The 26,144-nt window shown below is 33.4% G+C and overlaps 3 protein-coding genes and 1 long non-coding RNA gene across 5 annotated transcripts; all 4 read left to right on the forward strand.

Annotated features, from left to right (window-relative positions):
• The first annotated feature begins 468 nt into the window (after positions 1 to 468).
• Positions 469 to 2,931, forward strand: LOC148212650 (uncharacterized). The gene is made up of 2 exons (XR_015789195.1): positions 469 to 1,854; positions 2,643 to 2,931. It is a non-coding gene; the product is annotated as an uncharacterized LOC148212650 (long non-coding RNA).
• A 2,443-nt stretch (positions 2,932 to 5,374) lies between these two features.
• LOG1 (Putative lysine decarboxylase family protein) lies at positions 5,375 to 8,403 on the forward strand. The gene is made up of 7 exons (XM_088120494.1): positions 5,375 to 5,647; positions 5,941 to 6,038; positions 6,130 to 6,160; positions 6,590 to 6,689; positions 7,536 to 7,606; positions 7,689 to 7,832; positions 7,925 to 8,403. The coding sequence occupies exons 1-7, from the start codon at positions 5,528 to 5,530 to the stop codon at positions 8,015 to 8,017; spliced, it is 657 nt and encodes a 218-aa protein (XP_087976620.1). The 5' UTR covers positions 5,375 to 5,527; the 3' UTR covers positions 8,018 to 8,403.
• A 1,048-nt stretch (positions 8,404 to 9,451) lies between these two features.
• Positions 9,452 to 14,074, forward strand: LOC111011262 (trimethylguanosine synthase (DUF707)). Its single transcript, XM_022284964.2, has 15 exons — positions 9,452 to 9,710; positions 10,199 to 10,345; positions 10,449 to 10,560; positions 10,637 to 10,750; positions 10,936 to 11,040; positions 11,480 to 11,563; positions 11,642 to 11,757; positions 11,917 to 12,018; positions 12,093 to 12,206; positions 12,299 to 12,355; positions 12,608 to 12,674; positions 12,801 to 12,854; positions 13,146 to 13,220; positions 13,463 to 13,498; positions 13,669 to 14,074. Exons 2-15 carry the CDS (start codon positions 10,329 to 10,331, stop codon positions 13,768 to 13,770), a joined length of 1,155 nt encoding a protein of 384 aa, XP_022140656.2. The 5' UTR covers positions 9,452 to 9,710; positions 10,199 to 10,328; the 3' UTR covers positions 13,771 to 14,074.
• Positions 14,075 to 15,892: 1,818 nt separating this feature from the next.
• Positions 15,893 to 18,407, forward strand: LOC111011007 (Nucleotide/sugar transporter family protein). Of its 2 annotated transcripts, XM_088120478.1 has the most exons (8): positions 15,893 to 16,338; positions 16,428 to 16,612; positions 16,698 to 16,765; positions 16,860 to 16,992; positions 17,090 to 17,251; positions 17,345 to 17,614; positions 17,806 to 17,948; positions 18,049 to 18,407. In XM_088120478.1, the coding sequence occupies exons 1-7, from the start codon at positions 16,218 to 16,220 to the stop codon at positions 17,899 to 17,901; spliced, it is 1,035 nt and encodes a 344-aa protein (XP_087976604.1). In that variant the 5' UTR covers positions 15,893 to 16,217; the 3' UTR covers positions 17,902 to 17,948; positions 18,049 to 18,407. The 2 variants fall into 2 exon arrangements, with proteins under 2 accessions (XP_087976604.1, XP_022140303.1); XM_022284611.2 differs by having other exon boundaries at positions 15,894 to 16,338; positions 17,806 to 18,407.
• Positions 18,408 to 26,144: the final 7,737 nt, after the last annotated feature.

Consider the following 26,144-nt stretch of genomic DNA (forward strand, 5'->3'; position numbering starts at 1 on the left):
TTCTTTTTCTTTTTTTCACTTTATTAAAACAACACCATACTGTACTGGGAATCTAGACGGTTTCATAATTTTCAATAAGTTTTGAAAGAAAAAGACTTGTCACAATAAATATATTTGGATTTTGGATACTTACTTTTCCATAGAGGACTCGTGCATCTCTGTATGTATATTCTTGTGTTTGATATTAATTAAGTTCGGCCTGCTGTTTGATTTCGATTTTGAGTCTCTTCGTGTGGTCTTTTGATTGATTTAGGTTTAAAATTAATCAGAGAAAATGGTAGGTTTAAAATTAAAATTTATTAATTAATAAAGTATGAACATATAAAAAAATTAACAAAATGAATAAGTTGTCAAATATTTAATATTTAATGATACTAAAAAACTTCTCCTTAATTTTAAAGAGTCAAATTTTTTCCTATATAAAAAGAAAACTAACATTAATATAGCTAGGTGGTTAAGATATCTTAGTCATTCGCTCCACCCATAAAAATATTCTTTCTAGAAAACCAAATTCATTAATTAATTTGTGTGGTAAGATTTGAAAGATGGGAAAAAATAAGGTTATGTTCTTTTTTTTTTTCCCTCTAATCACATTTTGGTTAGTATTCTGTGTGCACCAATATATGTGAGACACGTATGTGAGTTAAAGAAGAAGGAAAAAGAAAGGTAAAAAGCATGGGTGGGAATCATTCCAAGGAAGAAACACCAACACAACAATTTTTTAAGGAAAATAACTATCATGACGGTCGAACAGTTATCTTCTATTGCTCCTTGATGTTTGACACCTAAGAAAAAAAATGTAAAAGAATATATCATCTTTTTAAATAAATTAAGCTGTCAATTTTTTAATACCGATGAACATAGATCTTTACTAGTCAATATTATGTATCTTCTATTTTTTTACAACATAGGAATTCCACCTAGAAAAAAAAAAGGAGTCAATTGTGACGGCTGATCATTAATTAAGAAATGAGAAAAATTCAACAGACCTAGATTGAATTTCAAACTCAACTCTCGGAAAGAAGATGGGCAATTTGGGGGAGAGGGGGGCTTTCTCTGTGGGCATTGTTTCAATTCAAATTCGTTGAAAGAGAGAGCTACGGCCTTATCCAAAAAGGAAAAAAAAAAAAGCTTTGGTAAAAAACGTTGGCAAGGCCAATTCATATGCCATATCCGATCCCCCTAATTCTCAAACTCTCTCTTAATTTGCCTCTCCATCCCTAATCCATTTCACACACCACATGCATCAATTCAATTCAATTTCATGTCCATTTCTTGGAACTACAACAAATTTTGATATATATTCTATAGTTATATATTAGGTGACTGTGTAGTGTGTGTCCATTCTATTGTTATCTGGATGCATGAAATGATTAAAGTTTGTGTAGGGTGGTGACGATGAAGTAATAGAATTCCAACACGTAAATGAAAAAATAGACCTCTATGTGGTACTTGAGAAGTTGTTGTCTAGCCAAGTGTGGTAGGAAAATGAGCATATAACAAAGGCTGCGGATTGCGGATTGATTCATAAGCATTAAGCAATGCAAGAGGAGAGGCCTTAGTGGGGGGGCGTTTTTATCTGAGTAGGAATTCCACCCATTACCCGAAACACCCACAAAAGAAAATTCTTGGAAAGTGGGAATTCAATCATAAAATACCTTTTGAAATAATTACACAATTTCAATTGGAGCTCCAACAAACCAGGCCATATTCTCCTCCTTTTTCCACCCCAACCCAAAAACAAAAAAAATAGTTTATCAAACTCTATTTTGATTTGTGACCAAGTGTCTCAAATTCTTTCTTTAACCAACACGTAAAGAAGCTAGATCAGTAGACATCTATGGCTGCACTAAGGTTTTATGTTCTTTTCTCTCTCTCTCTCTCTCTCTCTCTCTCTCTCACTTGTTTATAAGTAGAAACCTGATGAAAAGATAAGATCGGTATTGTGTTTGGTCTATAATGGGAGAGGATGGAAAAAAAAGGATATGATTCTTGATCAGTAGAGAGCATGCATTTTAACAAATTTATGGAAAATCACTCATATCACGACATTTTTGGGATGCAAGCTTTACAAAGAAATGTGTATGTGGTGGACCCAGTTTCCTCATTTGGTGAAACCAATTTGGGCACCCAAATTTACAGGTTTTGAGCTCTCATTGGTCAATGGGAGGGGGTGGTGTTTTTTTTTTTCTTTTTTCCTGATCTCTGTGTTATCCCCAGAATTATGACCCAGCTCAGCTAGTGCCTAAAGCATATTCCTCCATACATCTTGTCTCTAAAGGGTGGGGGAAGAACCCCACGTGTCAATCAAGGGACTCCCCTTCCAATTTCCCTTCCCCTTTTTTCATCTTTTCAGCATCTTTGTTCTTCTCCATCTTTTTCTGCTGCCCAGTGGGAACAATATCTTCTAAACCCACTTCCCTTAATTAATTAATTTTCTTTTTCTTTTTGTTATTATTGTTACAATTCTCACCCCCTTCTATACCATCCAAAAATTCTGATGAGTTATGGGGAGTGTTATGCATTTGCTGAGGGCGCATCACAAAATTACAAAATCATGCAATAATGGAGGAATACCCGTAGGCAGAATTCAGAAAAGAGTAAATAAATTATTTATTTGTTTTTAATAATTAACCTTTCAGATCCAAAGTTTATATGGGACAGTGGTGCAGCAAAAAGAAGACGATGGCAGCAGCTGATCTAATCATCACCCATCACCCATGCCTTTGCTCAAGACTCCAATGTCTCTTTCTGCAGCCCAAGGACATGGAGCAAACAATAAACAAACACCACAAAAATTTAAGACTTTGTTAATTAATTATACAATAATATAAAGTTTGATTCTTTTTCTTTTAACCAAGGTTCACAATTTGAATGGATAAAGACGCAACAAAATTAATTAAACCCCTCTTGCCTCTTGGCATTCCTGCATGGCATGTGTACTGTCTAGCATTCAATTTTTACTTTTCGGACTTTTGACCAAGATTCAATTGGCCTTCCATGCATTTGTATATTCTCTTATTATAATAACCTTTGTTTTGAATCCGGCAATGTTATTTTTATTCGTTATCTTAATTCTAGAATTATGCCATTTTTTATGACTGTAATTTGGCATTAATTAGAAAGGGAGAGGCACGAGTATAGTGTGTGTTTTGAATATTTATTTAACTTTGTCTACGCGGCAGAGCTAGGTGGTCTTTTGTGTTGTTGGCCCAACGAGTAGTTCTCTTTGAGAATACATGTGAATAAGAAATTAACATTAGCATGGTGCTAGTCAAGAGCTCTCCAAAGCTTAAGTTGGTATTGAACTAGGCTTAGACATACATGGATTGGGATCTGATTGCATACCTCAAATTGAATATTGCTTCCGTTTTTTGTTGAGAGAAATTTCTTTTCTTTGGCTGCTGACTTTCATGTCAGTCCACACATGACTTTGATGAATGAAAGTATATCTACACTAATGCACACGAAGAGCAACGTCATATGTTCTCTAGAGTCAATCAAATGTGTGTGAGTTATTGCCTTACTCTGGCACTATCCTATATATATATTCTTGTGGCGGTCTGTCATGACTGTGTTTCTAAATGTACTATTCACATGACACGTGATTCAACGTATCAATCACATCCGATGAAGGTGTGGATCATCCTAGCTTACGTAACAATACCTTCCTCGCTTGAGTGGAGAGTTGGTTACAACTATCATATGATAGGGAGAAAGAAGAGGGAACACTTTTTTCTTGAAAAAAATGAATACCAACAAAACAAAACAAAAAAAAAATAATGGTGGATAGAAAGAAATTGTAGCTACTTAAAAAGGAATAGTGGATGTGGGAATAAAGTAAAATAGGTAGGATGAAGGAAGTGATGGGAGGGAGACAGAGAATGTGGGAAAGTGGAGGCTTCTTTGTTTCTTTAACAACTAAAATTATAAGTGTTTCCTATGCTTATAGCAAGTTTGTCCACCATGGATACCTTTTTAGGACACACCCCAAGATGCCATTCTTCTTTCTTATAACTCGTTCCTTCTTCCCCATTATTTTATTATTTTCATTATCCTAACAACTTAACATTAATTTAAAGAGAAAAAAAAAAACATATACTTATTAATCATACCCTAATCTCAGTAATCTCCCATATTATGCATTCATTTTGATATATGTTCCTACTATTACTTTTTGAGGTGCTCATTCCTTACTAAATTGGAGCTCACATATTCAATAGTAATCAAATAATTAATAAGTTGTTTGGTACGTTGTTTTGCTTTCCATGCATGTAATATTTGAGTAATTAGAGAGCAATTTCTCTTTTTTCAAATCATAGGTTATGTTGGGTCAATGTGAGTCACAAGATATCAAAATCCAAACTTACTAAGGCTGGAAACTTTTGTTTGTCCAAGCCTTTAAAGAAAGAGTAAATTCGATAATAAAAATAATTAGATTTAAATTCTTAATTAACATACGACCCGAAGAATGAAACTAAGCTTAGTGTTAATGGAGGTAGCTTTGTAAAATGTGGACAGATCAATCTGCCCAATCCATAAAGGCATAGAATATTCTGATTATTTCGTCAAAAAACTCCAACAGTTGTTCTAACAGTTCAGCCTCGTGGGGGTGGCTGTGGGGATGCCCCAACCACGCTAAGTCCTTGCGAGAACTGTTCACCGTAGCGCCAACAAAAACAAACCCACTTTCGTTTGTTGCCTTTTTGGAATTTGGCTTCTCTTTTAATTACTTTCAATTAATCAAAAACAAAGCCCCCATTTTCAACCCTCTTCCCCAATTGCCACACATCATCATCATCTAAACCCAACTTCTTTTCGGTTATTCAGTCAAAAATAACCCAAACGAAATTCAAGAAAGTTAAAGCTGGTGCCTTTATTATTATTATTATAATGTTAAATCATTTTCCCTTTCTTGTTTTGGTTGGGACGAGTTTTAATCTTAGTGGTTTAAAAAATAATAAACAAACCATTACAAATTAGAAATAGAAAATACTTCCATTTTGTCTGGAGAGGTGTTCTCATGCTGATAAGATAATAGATATGATACTGTTCACTTTTGGTATAGTTCTTACATTTTATTTTTTGTTGTTATCCAAATTTACATCTCATCTCAATAAAGATACTTGTCATAATCTATATATCATTTTTTGGTATAGCTCTTACTATGATGCTGTCCGTTTTTTACCTAACTCTCATGATTTATTTTTTGTTTTACCTAAAAGGTCTTATATTAACGGAGATAATTGTGTAATTTATTGGGAAGGAAAAGAAGAGTGAGGGGAGGGAAGGGGAAAGAGAGGGAAAAGGGGATATTTTGATTGGTGGGTGAGATTGCTAAATTTGAGTCGAGGTAATGCAGTGAGTTTGGTGTGTCCTGAAAAGAGTGGACCTAGAGAGAGGAATTAGGCGCGTGAATGTTGTTCATGGTGTGGAGCTAGCTATATATGTAACCACACCATTCCTCCACCACCACCCACAAAACACACTTCTCTGAAATCCAATCCACAGCCGCCATTTCCCACCAATGGAGAACCAAAACGATACCAAATTACCAATTTTCAACAGGATCTGTGTCTTCTGTGGCAGTAGCCCCGGCAAGAAATCTACTTACAAGGATGCTGCCATTGAGCTCGGAAAAGAGCTGGTAATGAACAATCCCCCTCTCTTTTTTTTTTGCCTTCCCTTCTTCATCTTTCTAACTATTTTATCTCAAACCATCCTCCAAAATCATCTTCCACTTTCCCAAATCCCAACAACTGGTTGTGAAGTAATAACCAGCTCAACTCTCTGTTTTCCCCTTCTGCGGCTCTGTTTCTCTAGAATTCAGCAATGAAATCCAATTCCTGTTTTTGAGTTATTAATCAAAAGGGTTTTTCAAGCTTTGGTTGTTTCTATCAATTGGTTGGTTGATTGACTGACACTTTTCTTGATCAAAAGGTTTCGAGGAATATCGATCTGGTTTATGGAGGAGGGAGTGTTGGACTGATGGGATTAGTGTCCCAAGCTGTTTATAACGGTGGTCGCCATGTTGTTGGGTTAGCATCATTTTCCCCTTCTATTTCTCCTCTTTTTCCTTTTGTGACATTTTGTGGAAAACAATAAAAATAATTTGGTTTCCATTTGCAGAGTCATCCCCAAGACCCTCATGCCAAGAGAGGTATGTTGAGTGCTAATGCCAAATTCCACTGTTATATTAAGTTTAAATCATTTAAATTCCACTTCAAAAGAAGTGTAAGAAATTAACAAGCAGCGATCCAGCATTATCCTACAAAGGGCTTTTGCTCTGTTTTCCCCTTCTTGTGGTTGACAAAATGAGAACCTCAATTTGGATATCCCATCTTGAAAAACCCATCACAGATTTCAGATTTTTTACTCCATTGTTTGTTTGGATGGAAGAAATGGGATTGGGGGGTATTTCTTTTTACCACTTTATCCATATGGGTAATAAAGTCGCATGTCCAGACTCAGAGTTTCCTGTGAGATTTCCACTTTCATTAGTGTACAAAAACATCAACTTCACACTGCCACGGCCACAATATTTGACGACTGTGTGTTGAATAAGTGAGACATAAAATTCGCATTGCAGATAACTGGAGAGACAGTGGGGGAAGTGAAGACAGTTGCAGACATGCACCAAAGGAAGGCCGAGATGGCCAGGCGATCTGATGCCTTCATTGCCTTGCCTGGTTCGTTTCTCTATCTGCATTCTCCCCATAAATTTTGTTTAAAGTTCACTATTTTTTCTCTCACTCTATATTTTATTTGTCTCTTGCTGCTCCCACATCTCACATTCACACTCCTGTTTCTCCATTTTAGCCCTACAAAACTATTGTAATGACAATAAAAGAAAAGTTTGGTAGGGCTTTTTGGGCCCCCAGCTTAGAGGGCTTAGGCAAAATAGGCTTAGCCCAACATTATTAATGCACCGCCTCTCAAACTGGGCCCTGGCCTTTTTGCTCTACTTCTAACTCTGTATCTTTATCAAGAGATGAGTTTATCCACCAAAAAAAAAAAAAGTTACCACTATATTAAAAAGTTGGTAAATACGGGTTAAGACAGCTCAACTAGTTAAAACATGTATACCAAAAAAACAAAAAACTTATGACCTCTTATAATTAACATTATAGGTGTTGTCAACTTAGGTTGACTTAAATAATTGTTGTTTTATCCACAGCATATGTCCACTCGATCTTGTTAAGAAAAAAAAAAGTTGTCTAAGTAGTGTGAGATTTGATTATGAACAATTGTGACATAGGAAATTAGGGTGCAGTCTTTTTCTGAGGAATGGCAGTCTATACTCTATGGCCTGTAATTTCAGGGTACCATCCCTTAGCCCCGGAGAAAGAAAGAAGGAAGAAATTAAAGCAGATGGTCCCTAAGTCCCTCCCTATTTTTTCCACCCCTTTCTACATTTATTACAGAGATCTTATTTCTCTGATATTATGTTATACAGGCCCAATATGTAGCCCATCTTTTAGGCCCAATTAATTAAATATGCCTCTTGACATTTCTTTGTGGTTTTGCCAATGAAGGTGGCTATGGAACTTTAGAGGAGCTCCTTGAAGTTACCACCTGGGCCCAACTTGGCATTCATGATAAACCAGTAAGCCACACCTTCATAATTTTTTCAAATTTTCATTAAGAATCCTTAATTGGTTTTCATTAACATTAAGTGAGTTCTTCAGGTTGGACTGCTGAATGTGGATGGGTATTACAATTCCTTGCTGTCCTTCATTGATCAAGCTGTGGAAGAAGGTTTTATAAGTCCAAGTGCCCGCCATATTATTGTATCTGCACCTAATGCTAAGGAGTTAGTCAAAAAAATGGAGGTAAATCTCAAAGTTAATTAATGTTCATTAAAACCCATAAAAGGGAAAAGAAAAAAAAAAAAAAGTTAAAATTTTTGAATTTGGAAATGTAGGAGTATGTTCCCCGCCATGAAAGAGTTGCTTCAAAGCTCAGCTGGGAGATTGAACAGTTAGGGTACCCTCCAAAATTTGACATTTCAAGGTGAAGTGGAGAAGATTGGGTTTTGGTAATATGGAAGGACTAATTTTTAATTTAGAAGGGCAACAAATTTGCTGGAGTTGGAGTTTTCTTTTGTTTTTCTGATTCTGCTATTGTAAAATACCAAAAAGGAAGAGGAGGAGAAGAAAAACTGACAGATCAGAGAAAAGGGCAAAAAAAAAAAAAAAAAAAAAACGAAAAATGAAGTTTAAAAGACTCTTAATTATGTAGTTTGTTTGGAACTTTGCTTCCTAATTGCCGATGTGATGTGATGCTGTTGCTGCCCCCATTTTTGTTGCTTACAAGTCAGGCGGGTAAAATGGAGGCTTAGCTTAGATCAAATCAATGTATCTAATTAATTAGTGTTATTCACAAATTGAGTTCAATTTCTCCCCTCCTTTCTCCAGTTAAATAGCTAAATTTACTGCCCACTACGATTTTCTTTTAATGTTTGACGTGTGGATTTGATTATCTAGATTATAAATTATCAATCCCACTTGTAACATAAATCTAAGTTATCAAAATATTATGGGTTGTTATTGCTTTTACAAATAATAAACTTATCAACCAAAATATGAATACAAGTTTCTATAAACATATATAATATAGATTTGAATAAATTATCAGCATAACTCAATAGTAATTAGCATATATCTCTAATAAAGAGGTCGTGAATTCGAATAACAATAAAAATGATAGATATATATATATATATATATATATATATTTAATTTTTGGAACGAAAGTTATAGAATGTAATATGGAATCTACTTTAAGTAATTTGTTATTTTTAAAACAGATAGCAATGAATCAAATAAAATATAGCAATACAATTAATTTTGTAGGAATATTATATAGTAAATAATCTCATAGAAATTTAAACCTTCCACATTAAGATTTAATAGTTGTACCATTCATTTTTAAGATATAAATAGTTATTACATATGTTAATTTGAGATGAACATTTATTTTAGTTCAATCAACGATCTTAGAGATAGTAATACGTGACTTTATTCCTTAGGTTAATACACCAAGATGGAAAAAGGAAAAACAAATACATTATCCCCTTCTAATTGAAAAGAGGGAAAATTTTTACTTAAAAGATTAGAGCCTACCTCCATTCCTATTCCTACACGTTTTAATTATTTTTAAAATATGTTTATTAACTTTTGTACTTATATATTGGGAAATATAATTTTATTTTATTTTTTGCAAAATTAATAATTTAGATAACTAATTTTCGAAAAATTTAAACCGGAATTGAAATTGTTTATGGATGAAAAAGGTATCTCCAACCTGGCTCCGTTGTCATCGGTTAACTAGTGCTTTTTTTTTAAGTGTTTGTTTGTTTGTTTTTTTTATCAATTTTAAGTGTTTGTTGAAACTTAAAAGAAAAGCGTTTTTAAGTTTTTAGTTTACTCTCCCAAATTCACCTTTTTAGAAAAATAATTAACATTTTTAACAAAGAAAGAGAAACTAAACCCTGCCCACGCGACATGCAGCAGGTGAGCAGGTGCTATCAGAAAAACGCTGCGTAGCGTTACGATTTCTCGATGAAATTCAAAAGCAAAGGTAATTTTGTCACTCCGTCTCTAATAAACAAATCGAAGAGAGTAAAACTGGTGAATGATCACTCACCCGGCCGCCGATGCTCGCTTTGTTCTTCTTTCTCTCCATACTAATCGTGATTTAGATTTCCGGTAACGCTCCAATCTCCTGTTTTCTTTTGGTTTTTCTTCATTTCTACTGCTTTTTTTATTTAATTCGTTTCGGCGATTCGGTTTTTATTTACATTTATGTTGCAGTTGCTAACGTCGACGAAATTATTAGATCAGTTGTTTCTTGTACATCTTTCGGATTCGAATGCTGAGGTTTTTTGAGTTAATGCGAATTTCCGACTTTATTGGACATTCACACATTGTGAAGTTTCTTTCGCCATTCATATCGGTTACCATATGCGTCCATTCATATTCTACTGCTGTACTGCTTGATTTTCATGTGAATCTCTTCTTCTTCTCTCTCTCTCTCTCTCTTGCGGATGACACACTTGATTTCTGTTTCCATCCTTTTTTTTTTCCCCTGAATTGCACTTCGTAACAATGACTGCCGAGTTCGTCCTATTACGAAGGGATGAGCCCGACCGATTGCAATTCTCGTACTTCCACTGTACTTTCGTATAAACTTTCAGGGCTTCGACTTTGTGCGGATTAGATTCACTCTCTAGGAACATCTTTGCCTCTACAAGTCGCTTGAAGGATTCATTATCAAAGAGATCGAACCTTTGAGTTGGTATACTAGAGATTTCATACATTACAACTATGGGAACCACGCACCGGTATGCATATGCTGATTGTTTATCTTACTTGTGTTTTGTCTCATTGCCATTTTATATACATGCTAATTTATCTGGCCCGTTGGCTTTCATATTCTCATCACAGTGGAGGAACAAGAAAAGCAAATGACAGTTCAAGGATTATACTCACAACAATAGTGGGAGTGATCTTTGGATTTTTTCTTGGTGCTTCATTTCCTACAGTTTCTTTAACGAAGGTAAGTTTCGCTTCCTCAGAATGTCAAATGCAGCACCTTATACCTACATCCATTTGATACATTTCAAAATTTACAGATTAACTTACCTTCAAGCCTTGTATCATCTCTTGATGTAGCCATTGATGTGCATAGATCCTCTAGAACCGGAGTAACTGAGAGTGAGAGCCATGGATCACAAAAAGCTCCTAAGGTATCATTGTTGAATTCAGCAACTATTCCTTGGGAAAAAACTAACATTTCATTCAGACTCTTTTTGTTTATTAATTATATATGACGCAAGAATTTGACTATCTTTATAATATTTTTGTGGTTCATACTAAATTTTCTAATTTCTAATTTCTCATAGCTTCTCTTATTTTCTTTATGATCTACCAGATATATGTGCCAACGAATCCTCGTGGTGCGGAGTCATTACCTCCTGCAATTGTTGCATCAGAATCTGATTTTTATTTACATAGATTATGGGGTGAACCCAGTGAGGTATATATGATAATTATGTACATACATTAATGTATAATCAAATTATTACTGTGCTGGGGCCTGGTGAATCCCAAGTTATTATTTAGAGAAAGAACTTGGGATAAGTTCTAAATAGTTTGTTGTTCTCTCTTTATATGGAATTGGCAGTATACTCTCTCAAAATAATTTATGATTTACATTTCATTTTAGACGGTGCCAATTGCTTACTCATGTCTGGGGAGAATATAGGATCTTCATGTTAATAACTGATTGCCTCTTTCTGTAGCCAAGGATATTTTTGTGCATATATTTTAGCTGTAGAGGATATGATAGCCTGACAGTGACTATACAATAAGCACTTTCCAAACTTATGGCTTTTTTTTTATTTTTTATTTGCATTGAACTGCCTATTGCCTATGGAAGGGATTTAAGCCTGTACTGAATACCCTTGCATGTGCAGGATCTAGAGAAAGAACCCAAGTACTTGGTAACGTTGACTGTTGGCTTTGATCAGAGAAAAAATATTGATGCAACAGTGAAAAAGGTCATTTATATGGACATGTGTTCAAATTGTTTATGTTAATTACTATGTTGCTGAGGCTCATGTTTTGTATTGTATCAGTTCTCGGATAATTTTACAATTATGCTTTTTCACTATGACGGTCGGGTTACTGAGTGGGATCAGTTTGAGTGGTCAAAGAGTGCAATCCATGTGAGTGTCAAGAAACAAACAAAGTGGTAAGTGGTGATATTTTGTATGCATTAGGTTATTTTTCATGTATAAGTTTTGTTGTGATTGGAACTTTAATCACATCTTTTTTTAGAATGCGTACTTGTATTCTTGTAATCGGAGGATTCAATTTCTTTCTCTTAAGTCTTCTTTCTTTTGCATTCCAGGTGGTATGCAAAAAGGTTTTTGCACCCTGATGTTGTTGCTGCGTATGATTATATTTTTATATGGGATGAAGACCTTGGAGTTGAGCATTTCAATGCAGAGAAGTAAGCCTATTTTCTTAGTGATGTTTGGTCCAATGCTATTTGCAATAGCTTTCTCTTATTGACTGAACAATCAGGTACATTGAGTTAGTGAAAAAACATGGTTTGGAAATATCCCAACCTGGGCTTGAGCCTAATAATGGACTGACGTGGCAAATGACAAAGAGGAGAGGTGACAGAGAGGTCCATAAGTAAGTTCTTGTTTTCTTTGGTTAGTATGTTAGGTTCTCACCTTTCATGTATGTGTTGGATTCTGACATCCATGTTTTCAACGGTGAACTAGGGAGACGGAAGAAAAACCAGGCTGGTGTAGTGACCCTCGGTTGCCTCCTTGTGCAGCGTAATTTTTCTCTTACCGACTCATGTTTCTCTTCCTTAGCAGGATAATATAATAAAAGAAAGACCTTGTATATGGTTGAACTCTAAAGTAGTTAATGGCTGCTCTGGAAGGTTCTCTACGTAGCTGAGTCTCTTCTTTACGAAGTCTAATGAGATATAATATAATATTGTTTAGAGGAGAACTACTAACTGGTGGCAATCTAGTTATATGATATCCTCACGAGTTTAGTTCATCAGTTTTCATATGTTACAGGTTTGTAGAAATTATGGCTCCTGTTTTTTCTCGGGAAGCTTGGCGATGTGTTTGGCATATGATTCAGGTATACTGTTGGTTACTACAGAATAAGATTGGGTTTCTTGGCGATTCATGAACTTACATACGTGTGACCTCGAGTATTTTTTATTTCTTGCTATATTTTATTTAATGACTTGTTATTCACTTGTAGAATGATTTGGTACATGGATGGGGATTAGACTTTGCTCTCCGAAGATGTGTAGAGGTCGGTGGTTCTCCCCTGATGTTATCCTTTCTATGACCTTTCGTCTCTCTTGTATACATTATATATTTTTTATCTGGATTCTGGTTCAACTTAAAACTTACTTTTTTGTCACTTAATCATTGCCAAAATTAAAGTGCATGAGATAATATGTAATGTAACACTGATCCAGAAAAGTTCAAGTTTTTTCACTGATTCTGCGTTGAAAATTAAGAATTGAAGTAGGTTACATCTTCTATGCACATACCGTCTGAATGAGATCGTCAACTCTTTTCTTTTGATGGATTTCTGCAGCCTGCGCATGAGAAAATTGGCGTAGTTGATTCACAGTGGATTGTTCATCAAGTAATTCCTTCTCTTGGGAGCCAGGTGAGAGTGTGCCTGCAGACATCATTACAAGTCTGCCAATTCATATGCAGTGGTGTGATTAAAACTAAAAGCGTTTTTAGACATCCCTAGAGTCTTGCTTGACTATAAATTTGCGATTCAATATCTGTGTCCTTGTCCATGTTTCTTTATTTCCCTTTGCTTCACCTTTTAAATTAGGTTTCTTTTTTTAAAATATTTGCCTTTATTTGGTATCTTATATTTAATTACATATTTACTTACAGGGAAAATCTGAGAATGGGAAGGCTCCATGGGAAGGGGTAAATATCAATGACAATTTCGTCTTTTATATGATGCTTTCTATATCTGGGCTACCGTATAGTTTTGCTCGCTATTTCCATTTTCAATCTAGTACATTTTGCCTCTTTCTTTCTTGTGTCTAATATTTTCATCGGTTCTAAAAGACCAACTAAACTAGTTACTTTTGCAGGTGAGAGCAAGGTGCAGAACCGAATGGGCTGAGTTTCAGTCTCGGCTTGCAAACGCCGACAAATCATACTTCGCCCAGACTAGTAAGGCGAAACGTTTATAGAAGAGACTACCCATCTGAACTGAAGCTGTCACAGTTATTTTGTACATGTCCTCTTTTAGGCTCGAGGCTCCTCTAACGGTCCTTGAGTGAGATATTTCCCTGATACATTTACATTTGTTGTAGGCTTCATTTTGTTTACTCATACAGAAATAATCCGTATAAAAGCAAATACACAGCAGCAGCCGTTTCCCCTGTTTTCTTCTATGTTATGTAGCTGTCTCTATGTTGGGCTGATGGACAATATAACAAAGAATTGTTCTAGGAATGAAGAGTAATATAAAACCTCGTATTGACAACTTTTAAACTGGCATGCATCTCTTTTTTCTATTATGATCTTAGTGGTTCCTTATTTTTCATTTTAGCTACGGTGTCAAGAGTCCAATTCAGGATGGTCCCATTGATTTTACAATGTTTCGTCATTGGTGGAGAACCGAAGATGACAGTTGACACCAGTCGCATCTAATTAAATTTAACCAAACTTTCCAAGGGACATAATTCACTCGGATCCGGTGGGCCATTTGTAATATTTAATCAAATTATGATATGGTTTTAGTCATTACATATGATTTTATTAGAGCAATACGTTACATTTAAATGTGGCCATTTTCATATTTTTCTTCCTCTCTCTCTCTCTCTTCCCCATGGTCTATCTAACTGCATATGACGGTACTAGATGTCATGATATTTTGTTCAGTCGACACATTGCGATTTTTAGCGTAGGCATAGTTACTTTATTTGTACTATTCTAAGTTGTAAATTTCTAATGTCATATATATGGTACGCTCTTGAATTATAATAACAGTTCTAAACTACTTGTTCCCTATATATCACTAACTACAGCAAAAACAAACAATCAGAATTGAACTTTATTACTATGTAATATTGTAGTTGATAAATTAGGAATAGATAAAAAAAAATGTGAAGCCTGAAGGAGCTGTAATAAGAATAGAGATGAAATGTTATTTTCTATGATGGGTTGTGAAAGAAAGAGTTAGATAAGGTGTCAAAATTAAGATAATAAGAGAGGGCTTCCTTAGAGGAACACCAATTTTAGGTATGGTGGGTGACATTAAAAGGGAATTAGCTCTGGAGTAAGATCCAAGATTCTTCTTCACCAAACAATAATGGAGTTTTCAGACACCCAAATCCTTTTGCTTGCATTGCTAGACACCTCTCTCTCTCTCTCTTTCTGGAGTAAATGTTGAGTTCACCATCCTGCCTTGTTTGCTAAGACTCAATATTAAGCATCTGCTTCAAAACACGTGAAAGTACTCGGCTAAACTTAAGCCAATTTACCTAGCTTTATACACATTCATTGGGCACTGTCTTCAATCTTCCACTCTTCTGTGAGCAAGTGATAAAAGAGAGTTGAAGAGTTTGAGGAACATTACATTATTCTAATCACGAAAATTATCGTTTTTTAATGAGCACGTAGTTATATTTGTGAAGGTATAATGGAAAACTACTGTAGCTAACATGAGTATAGTTTAGTAGTAAATAACATTTACTATATTTTTAGGTTAGATGTTCAAATACTCATTCCCCATATATATATTTGTTGTACTAAAAAAAGACCCTCTACTCAATAGGACATGTACTTTTAGTTTCAAAATTTTCAATTTGATCCTTATAATTTTAGAAGTTTCAAATCGGTTGCTTCGGTTTGGTCTCTACGATTTTATCCTATTTCATAAAATTGTCCTTGCTGTTATCCTGCGTGACATTTTTTTTATTTACATGGTAATTAACTAATATAATATGGTTAAGGGTGAGCGAAAAATAGGCCGGTTTCAAATGGGTAAAAACTAAATTACGAATGATTTGTGAGATTGAACCGAAATTATAGAGACTAAATTAAAACTGTAACGGAGTACAAATTCAAATTAACCCCAAACTGTAGGACCAAATGAAATGTTTAGGTTGAACTAAAAAAGAAGATGAAATTGTCGAAGGTTGATGGAGAAATTGAGTGTAGTGTTAAAGTCAAATCTCTTGAGAGGTGCTTTAAGTCATTTCAGAATAAAAATGTCAGCATCATAACGGTAATTCGAAAACTGACGGTTTGAATGTATAGTTGTGGGTTTGCTTGCAATGGGAGTCAAATCATATGAACCCCTTCTTCCTTCTGCATCTGCCTTCTGGAAACTCCGCCACCTGCGAGTGCGAACCCAGCCTCTAAAGCATCCAAATTTAAATTAATGGAATCTTCATTCTCAAAATCAAAACACTTGTTCAGACGGTAGGCACCAACCCACACATCCCCACCAAAAATATAAGCCACCCCAATTCCACAATTCTCCTTCAAGCTTTCAATCTCGTTTCTCTCTCTGTAAAAATCTGAACTTGCTCGCCCAAAACAGAGAATTGGATGAAGTTGTAGCAGCTCTGACTCTTGAACTTGGGTCCCTTTTCAGATTTTCTTTTGTTTCTTTCAATTTTGATCAGAAATGGGAGAAATCTCAAACTTCCAGGTGGGTGTTATTGGAGCACTCTTCCTATCGGTGGCATCCTCTGTCTCCATTGTCATCTGTAACAAAGCTCTTATGAGCAACCTTGGCTTCCCTTTTGGTGCGACTTCAATTCCCTTTTATATTAAACAGATTTGATTCAATTTACCACGAACTACCAGCCGATTTGATACACTTTCTTCAATGCAGCAACGACTCTCACTAGTTGGCATCTAATGGTAACATATTGTACCCTTCACGTGGCTCATCGCCTGAACTTGTTTGAGTCCAAACCCATTGATACAAAGACCGTCGTGCTCTTTGGGATGCTCAATGGCATCTCCATTGGATTTCTTAACTTGAGTTTGGGATTCAATTCTGTTGGATTCTACCAGGTTTGGCTCTGTTCTGGTTCTGTTTTTCTAGCGAACTCATCAATTGTTTTACAATTCATTTCGCCTTTTTTGTTTCTTTATGCAGATGACAAAACTTGCAATCATACCATTCACTGTTCTGTTAGAGACTGTTTTCCTTAAAAAACAATTCAGGTGGCAACCTTTTTGATCTCCTCTCCTCTGCCCCATCACAAAGAAGGGTTGATTGACTTTAATTTCTCACTTGGATTTGATTTTTTTGTTGCAGCTCTAAGATTAGGCTCTCTCTATTCCTCTTGCTGGTTGGAGTTGGCATTGCCTCTATCACTGATCTCCAGCTCAATTTTGTGGGAACTGTTCTCTCTCTCTTGGCCATCATTACAACCTGTGTTGGCCAAATTGTATCCTTCTTTCTTCTCTGCTCACACCCTTTTCCATTTCTTGCTTAAACCAGAGGATTTATCCTCTTTTTTTTCCTTAACTTGGTGTTTGAAACAGCTAACAAATACTATCCAGAAAAGGCTGAGTGTATCTTCAACCCAGCTGCTGTATCAGTCTGCCCCATTTCAAGCAGCTATTCTATTTGTTTCTGGCCCTTTCTTAGACCAATGTCTCACCAAGAAAAATGTGTTTGCCTATAAGTATTCCCCTGTGGTTCTGGTATGTTCCTGTCCTCTGGTCTCATCACATTGTTTATTGATATTCTCTTCTTCCATGGCCTTGAGAACAATGAGTGTGTGTTGCATTTTGCAGGCGTTTATCATTCTCTCATGCCTGATATCAGTGTCGGTCAACTTTAGCACGTTTTTGGTGATCGGAAAGACGTCGCCGGTGACGTACCAGGTGCTCGGCCACCTCAAGACTTGCCTTGTTCTTGGCTTTGGCTATACTCTTCTTCATGACCCTTTCACCGAGAGAAACCTCGTTGGAATTCTAATAGCCATTGCTGGGATGGGCTTGTATTCATATTTTTGTACTCAAGAGGGTAAAAAGAAGCAGGATGACCTCTCTTTAGGATCTCAGGTTTGCCTCTCTCTATCTAAAAATATGAATAAAGGACTAGTTTAAGCTTTTAAGATATCAGAATTCTTGTGTTCGAACTCTTGTAATGTCATTTCCTACTCAACTAATATTAATGGTCGTGATCTAAAACTATGTCAAAGTAAAGGGTTGAGAAAATGTATGTTACAGAATTGGGTTGTGGTTTGTTTCAGATAAAAGACAAGGAAACAGCAGCACTTCTAGCAGGAGTTCATCAAGATAAAGAAAACCTGGAAGTGAAGAAATCAAACAAGGATTCTCTGGTTTAATCAAGTAAATGGGCAATGGAGGGAGAAGATTATAGATCTTCAGGACAGTTAATGTTTTGTTTTTTTCTTTCTGAGAGAAGATGGTTTTGAATTCTTTGAATAAACACCCCATTTTGGTCCTCCTTTTCATTTTAATCTTCCTCTTAGGTCTTGTCTGGAGAGTGCTGGAAGAACCATTGCAGATCTTTATCATCAGTCTGTTGTTTTTCAGTCACCAGAAAGCTACAAGAATTGAAAAGTCTGCTGAAAAAATTAGTGCACAGTTCCCTTCACTTGCTACCAAAAGAAAAGCACTCTCCATTGGAGAAAGTTGAAAGAAGAAACAGATTTGTAGTGCAAAAAGATGAACATATTCAAACATTAACTTGTTGTTCATTACGAGGAAAGAGTAATTTTTGTCTCATATTTTCATTAAATTTGTAGAGTTTCTTCCATTTGTCATAGAATACAAGCCTGGGCCTCTGGCTTCAGACAAAAGCAAAAAGAAAACATGCCTCATGTGCCTATCTCACTGTTTTATTTCTTTGTTCTTTTGTCTTCAATGGATAAGCAGCTAAGTTGGAAGGAAGAAAAAATAACCTCTTTATCTTGTTCAAATTTTTTTTTTTTTTTTTAACTTCTTTCATTAGCAACAGCTGCAGCTGCAGCAGCTGCTGATAAGTTTTATTAGTTGCCAACTCATGTTGTTTCACTTTTACACATGTTTGTGTTTATAGCTTAGGTTTTAAGTCAATTTGGTTGATATCATGTCATGTTGTGTATCATAGTAGGTGTCATGTCTCTAGTCAATATTGTGTCTATTCTCTTGTTTTATTTATTACATTTGATCTTTGCAAGGATTCATTTTACTTCATTCTTGAAGAAAATGAGTGGTTGGTTGATTTGATGAGGGCTAAATCTTGGATTTCTCTTTGCATTGAGAATATGGTGCAATATTTCTACAACTTTAAAAATATAAGCATAATTAGGCAGCTTTTGGAGAATAAAATATGAGGATGGTAATTTCCTTGTTATTGTTATTATTTTTATTTTTGAGAGACATACGTGTTTGGTAATTGTTACTATGACACACGAGTAGAGAACATGAAAGGTACATGAATGAACCGGTACCATATGTGTATGATCGTTAAGAAATGCTTAAAAGAATTGATGGCTACTACCTATACTAACAAGATGCACATTTCTTTTCGGTTGCTCAATCATAAAAACTCTAAAGTTAAACGTGATTAGTTTGGAGCAATCTTCGAGAGACCTCCCTATTGATTTACTAGAAAACTTGTGAATAAGACCAAAGCATGCTAGAAGAACTCGTGTTAGTCTATAAGGATCATCTTTATTCTTGATAAAGACGGTGGCATAGTCGGATCGTAGGGGAATAACGGGCAATTAGGTGTCAAACCTAGATTCTGAACCTTGAGTTTGAGACGTTATAGTTACTGTTTTGCATTTCTCATTTTTGAAAAAACGTTTCCAAAGTTGGATAGAAATTTAGGAAATAGCAAAATCATGTTTCGTGTTTCCATTTCCAATGTTTTTCAAAACATAGATAAAAGCATAACCTTATCACTTTTGATTTATAAAATGCACAATAAATTTCAAAATATATATATATATAAATATAACATAAAATTTGAATATTTAATTTAAATTTTTTATTTTTATAAATTTTTTTAATTTAAAATTTCTAGAAACAAAAAAAATATATTACCCAACCTGTTTATGTTTCTTTTTTCAATAGAAAAGAAATAACAGAAAAACTGTGATCAAACACAATTCTATTTCTTTTAATTGAAAATAGAAAAAAAAGAGATTCAAAAAACAAGAAACTCAATTTTCCTGAAATGAACCTTTAATTGCTAGATTCCTACGCACGACAGGAAGTTGATTTTATGGCAAAAGTGAAAAGCATCAAGAATGGATTAAACATTACCCACCTTTTCTTTGATCCTCGTTATTGTTTAAACCCTTAAGTTTATGTCAATACGAGTATAACTCAGTAATGATTGACATATATCTCCAACCATGAAGTTGTGAGTTCGATCTCCCACCTCCACTATTATATAAAAAAATAAAAATAAAACTCCACAAATAAAGGAATGAGTCTAAGATGATTCAATTCTTCCTCATTGAACATCCAAGTTTTTCACCAAATTTACCATCAAAATTTATGTCATTTTGTTGTGGCTTATCAAGATATTACGATAAAATGAGTCTCTATCATTGAGACAATTTTTCCTTTTTTTGACAGCCCTCTCCCTACAGGGCTACCTCCAAGTAGTATGACAATCTCAAATTGGGGTCCACGCCAAGCTAGAAACAAAGGCAAAACCACCTAAAAAGGGGGCAAAAATAGAATTTCTCATTTGCTCTAGGACTCATTTCAAATTCCTACCCATTAAAAAACGTAATTATAATAAATAAATGGGTTAAGAAAAAATATATTATTTTCTTATTCGGCTTGTTTTTTAGATTCAGGTTGAATTTGAGTCAAATCTATTTAATGGTTAGGTTTCAATAGTTCAATAAATCTAACTAACTCATGACTTAAACACCTTTTTAAAATTTAAATTATAAATATTCTTCAGTTGACTCTCCATGCATTTTTGTTTTTGGCAACATTTATTATATACTCTTATTTTTCAAGTCGTGTAACAATTAAAAATTAAGAGACCGACCTTAATTAATTTGCCGATGTTAATGTGCGAGATAAGAAGTACAACTATGAATCAATTAAGTCGAAAAGTACCATGGACTCACATTTAATTTAACTACCTTTTTTTATTAGTGAAATAATCAATATCCACAAGTATCTTAATAACCGTTACCTAATGTATAAACTACATCATACGTCTGTCTCATTTCTATGGGAAAAAATTCAGTTAAACATCAATATTAATGATATAGGATGTCTCTGACTAGAGTTATGCTCCAAATTAATTAGAATAAGATATTGAAATCGTCGTGAATATTATTTTTCTTATGTTGTATTTTAGCAAAAGAAACTTTTGTTGGTTAAAATTGTTTTGAGACCCCTCAGATCTTTTGAGAAAAGCTTACTTTGCTTTGTTTCTAAATATATATCTCCAACATGGTTAACAAGTATTTAGTTAATTTTTTAGTCGGTTTTTTAGTATTTCTTTTTATCTTAAAATTACAAACTCAATCTTTAGGTTCCAAATTCTTAAAAAGTTGTAATTATATTTCTAAACTTTAGTTCCTGAATCTAAAAAATCCCAACAATCAACCTCGTCAACTAAATGATCCAAAAAAAATTTTTAAAAGAAGACAGAATTTGACATGCTAATTAATTTCTATGTATTTATAACATTAAGAAGAGTAAATGAAAGAAAGATTACAAAACCTTAAGTATTTTAAATTTATCTTTTTGAATTAGAATAAAGTAAGACAAAGAGAGGATATTATCTGTCCTTTTTTTTTTTTTCATTTCTTTGCTCCTAGTTGTAAATATTTATTGGTTAGTAGTTACCGTGACATGTTGATTTAACTAATTTGATATAAGTAGCTTATAAATTTATAATTTAAAATTGAACTGACGTGAGAAAGGCCCAATTTTGGATCACATGGGTCGGCAGTGGTGGAAGGAAGTAGCAGATGCAGTGGTGTCTGCAAACTTGTCGGTATAGGCCCAATTTAAGCTCTGCCACTCTGTTTTTCTTTTTCTCAATTTTGTACCCAATTATTTTAATGACTCGTTTCTCTTCCTCTTCAACTTTTAACTCTCTTCTATTCCACTCCAAAGTCCAAAGAGAGCAAGTAAAAGAGATAATTAATGGCTGAAGAATATATATATATATATATTTTTTAACTCCATCTCAATCTCTCAATCTCAATCTCAATCTCAATCTCAATCTCCATCAATGTCGTTGGTATTAGGCAGCATTAATTCAGAGGTCATTAATTTGTTTTAACTATGACATGTTTCTATCAATCTATATATCGGCTTTTAAGCTCTATGTCGGTATCAATGTTAGATTCCAAATACCCAACTAACTTAACTAGTTCCATTCCAATCTCCTCTCTTCCCAAAAAATTATTAATATAAAAATTCCACGTCATATTTTTAGATGACAACGATTCAGCAATAGTTGTCTCCAATTCTGCTGATGCGACATGTCGGCAATGACGTAGCTACTTCACCACCCAACACCTCTCTCTCTGTTAGCCCCATTTTCTCCTGATTTTGGCCCACTCCCACTGCCACTGCCATCGTAATTGCATTCGTTTTTCTTTTTTAAAAAATTTAATTTCTCTTTTGAAAAAAAAAAAAAAAAGAAAAAGTTTTTATTTGTTAGAAAGGGTGTCGGTGTCGTCTGTGGGACAATGTTGTGTTGCGATGTCGTATTCGGGTATCCATAAAAAGGTCGCCTTTGTATTCAATCTTTGTGCGTTTGGGACAACCGTTGCCTTCTGCCAAAGCTTTTGGGCTTGCCAATTTTCCTCACCCTTTTTTTTTTCTTTTAATTATTTCTAATTTTGGGAATTTTAATTTGTTCTTCTGCTTGCTTAAATTAATCATTCTTCTTTTCTTTTCTTTTCACTCTTAGGCCTTAACATAGGTTGTGGGTACCATCTTCTTTCAAGATCTTGAACGGGATAGTTTTCTTTGGTTTCATGTCTCGTTCATAATTTTAATATTACATCGTCATTTCTTCCAAAAAGCTATTTCATATTAATATTCATAGGGTTTAATCTTAAAACTAATTAACGATGATATGAGTAGTCCATATCTATTATAAACCTATATAAGGTCTTTTCTTTTATCAACCTAAGATCCTTAATAAAGTTTTTCTATTATTCGTTTCTCTCGTAAGGTTGTTACGGTTTGCATTTTTCTTTTTTCCTATCATTTGGGTTATTTATAAATGATTGAAAAATAATGTTGGTAGATATCGATAAAGAATTTTCTGAAAGCAACTATGGCAAATTGATACGTGACCTTAAACATGAATCAATCTACGCAATGGTTGGAATCGAGTAATTAGTGCCACGCCGTGTAGGTTATTGGATTAAACTGAACTCATATACAACTTGTAACGAAGGACACTCAACCCTATTGAGTTTTTGGTGTCATCCTTCAAAACTATTTGAGGAAAGTTAAAGTAGTAAGGTATTTCAATGTACTACTTTCGTTGCTTCATTTTGAGATCCTTTATGGTTTTCTTTGGTATTCGATTTGCACAAAAGATGAGATTTAGAAAAGCTTGGGGTTTCTTATTAGGAAGATGGAAATTCTAAATGATGCTAGCAATTTGGTTGTTGACATTCGAGAAGTTGCAAAGGATTTCTCCTCTAGTTTCCTTCTTGCATGTTGGGCGAAAATTAAATACAAAAGCAAAATTTCTTGCTATTTTGTGGACAAGTTGTTTTCCCTTTATTAATGTACGTGAAGAAGTTGGCTTTTCAAATATAGCCCACATAGCACATTATAGCTGAATAATTTTTTTTTCTTATATTTGTTTAATAAATAATTAAAAAAAAAACTAACAACTATACGATTAACTTTAAAAAGTAAATATTGTAGCCTGAGATTAAAACACTATTTTGATCACTATACTTTCAGTTTTGTTCATTTTAGTCTTTTTATTTTCTAAATATTCATTTTCGTTCCAATTCTTTTAGCTTTAGTACAATTTCATCTTTGTATTTTCAAAATATTCGTTTTAGTCTTTGTACTTTTAAAATGTGATCATTTTGACCGTATTTTCAAAATTTTAACGTAAATTATACACATAACGCTAACACTTTAATAAAAAGTCAGAGTTACACTTCAAGAAATATATTGAGGGTAGTGTAATGTTGAATTTCTGATAAAAAAAATTAAAAAAAAAACTAAATTAAAGGATAAAAACAATCATTTTTAAAAGTACAATGTCTAAAATGAACCTTTTGAAAATGTAAGAACCAAAATGAATTAAAGTTTACAAGGAACAAAACAAGAAATATATTGAGGGTGATGTAATGTTGAATTTTTGATAAAAAAAATTAAAAAACTAAATTAAATGATAAAAACAATCATTTTTAAAAGTAAAGTGTTTAAAATGAACCTTTTGAAAATGCAGGAACCAAAATGAATTAAAGTTTATAAGGAACAAAACGAATAAAACCTAAAAATACAATGACCAAAATAAAATTTTAACCAAAAAGTAATAATAAAAATTACTTAAAATTTTTTATTTTGTTGGCGATTATTTAAAGCACGATGATCTTATGCTATATGAATGCCCTGATTTCAGAGTTCCCAAATGTCCAAAATCTTAAATGTTCGAAATTTTAGATACTCATAAATACAAATGTCTTTGATATTTTGAATAGTTTTGTTTCGCAGAAAAGTTTATAATATGTTTGAGAATATTTTAATTGTTATATTTGTTTTTGTAGAATTTTTAACGGTGAATCCTCAAAATTATATACATGTTTCAAAATAAGCCCTTACAATAGTTAGGTAATTTATACGTTGATTTTTACGTATTTATTAATTTGTAGAACACTATTTATATTAATTTGATATTTTACAAAACATTCAATATTTCCAATTTGAACTTGAATTTTTTTTCTCAAAAGAAAATTAATTATTGAGGATATTTTTATTGGATTATATTAAAAATTTGAGAGGAATCATATTGTAAGAATCTACGGACAAAAAAAATATAGAGCTACTATATAATTAATTTAAATTTATTTTAGCATAATTGTGATATATAAATAAGCCTAGGGTTATTTATTAGTGAAAGAGTACATTAATTTATTTAAATTATAAAAATAAAAATAAAAAAAAATCAATAAAAGAAAATATATGAGAAAAGAATGGAAGGTAAAACTGTAAAGAGGCTAACTAATTTCAACTTCGAGAATTTTGGAAACTTGTGTTTAAGGAGAGCATTCAAAATACATTAGATATTTTATGTTGGGACAAATTAGAATACTGTGACATCTTACAATGCCATAACCTGGGTCGATCCGACTGGCGGCTCCTGCATTCTCCTGCGTCTCCATGGGATAATGTCCTACATTTCTGCAAAACTAATGTTGGAATCGAGATGTCTGTCCTATGAGATTCTTGGATTCACACGAAATAAACGAGCCTTAGGGCTTGCAAGATTAGCAAAATAATAATAATAATAATGATGATAATAACAACAATAATAATAATAGTATGAATTTGTAAAAGTAGTAACCACTTTTTAATTTTAAAAAATAGCAAAATTTGAAGGTCCAACCCACATCGAAGAGACTAGAATATATCCTTAACGAACACAAAACTCAAATAATGATATACATGATATATACCTAATTTGATATACAAAAGATATACCTCATATCTCACTTCTCTTTATTGTATTCAGTTTCTCTTATTAAATTGGATTGTGTTATTTACAAATTTTAGATGAAATGTTTGCCTTTTGTAATCTAAATGTATGTCTTCTATACTTGATATGAATGTTGATACACTCAAGTTATTATATTATTTAAGAAATCAATAACACCAATATACCTGATTATGAGTGCTAATATATCAACTATATACTTCATATAAATATTGATATATCAATGATATATATATATATATATATATACATGATCCGATATATTTGAAAATCTAGAACAGTAAAATTGAAATAATTGAAAATTTGAAAATCAAATTTGAAATATTTTATCATAAAAGTTGTTGCTATATTTGTATTTACAAAATATTTTAGCTATATATAAATTTTCATTAATTAAATGTTGACATTGGATATATTCAATAAAGAATTTACATTTATTTTTCTATTGGATGTACAGTAAATAAAATTCAAAATATCGAAATATCAAATCAAACGTAACTAAATTGATTACGACGCATATCTCCAACTAAAAAATTGTGTGTCGTCTAAGAAAAATTAAAAATATTCTAAAAAAGGAAACGGCCCTAGAAATAGGATCCCAGCCTATTTGTGCCCTACATTTCTGTAGGGTCTTAAAGATAAAAGTACATTTTTTCAGGTCGAATAAAAATTATTATAATTATCAGCATGTTTAGATCATAAATTTTAATTTAGACCAAATTGTTTCCTTTTTTTTTTCAAGTTGACTTCCTTAATTTTTAATTTAGCCTTTTTTTTTCAATTAAACCATTATTGTCAATGAATGTTAAATAGGGTTGATTCTAAGCTTATTGCATCATATTTAATAACTTGGCAAATATTTTAGAGAGGGATTAAGTTACTTTAAAGATAAGGAAA

The sequence above is a fragment of the Momordica charantia genome (assembly GCF_013281855.1).
Source record: "Momordica charantia cultivar OHB3-1 chromosome 2 unlocalized genomic scaffold, Mcharantia_2.0 BLBB01000002.1, whole genome shotgun sequence".
NCBI lineage: Eukaryota > Viridiplantae > Streptophyta > Magnoliopsida > Cucurbitales > Cucurbitaceae > Momordica > Momordica charantia.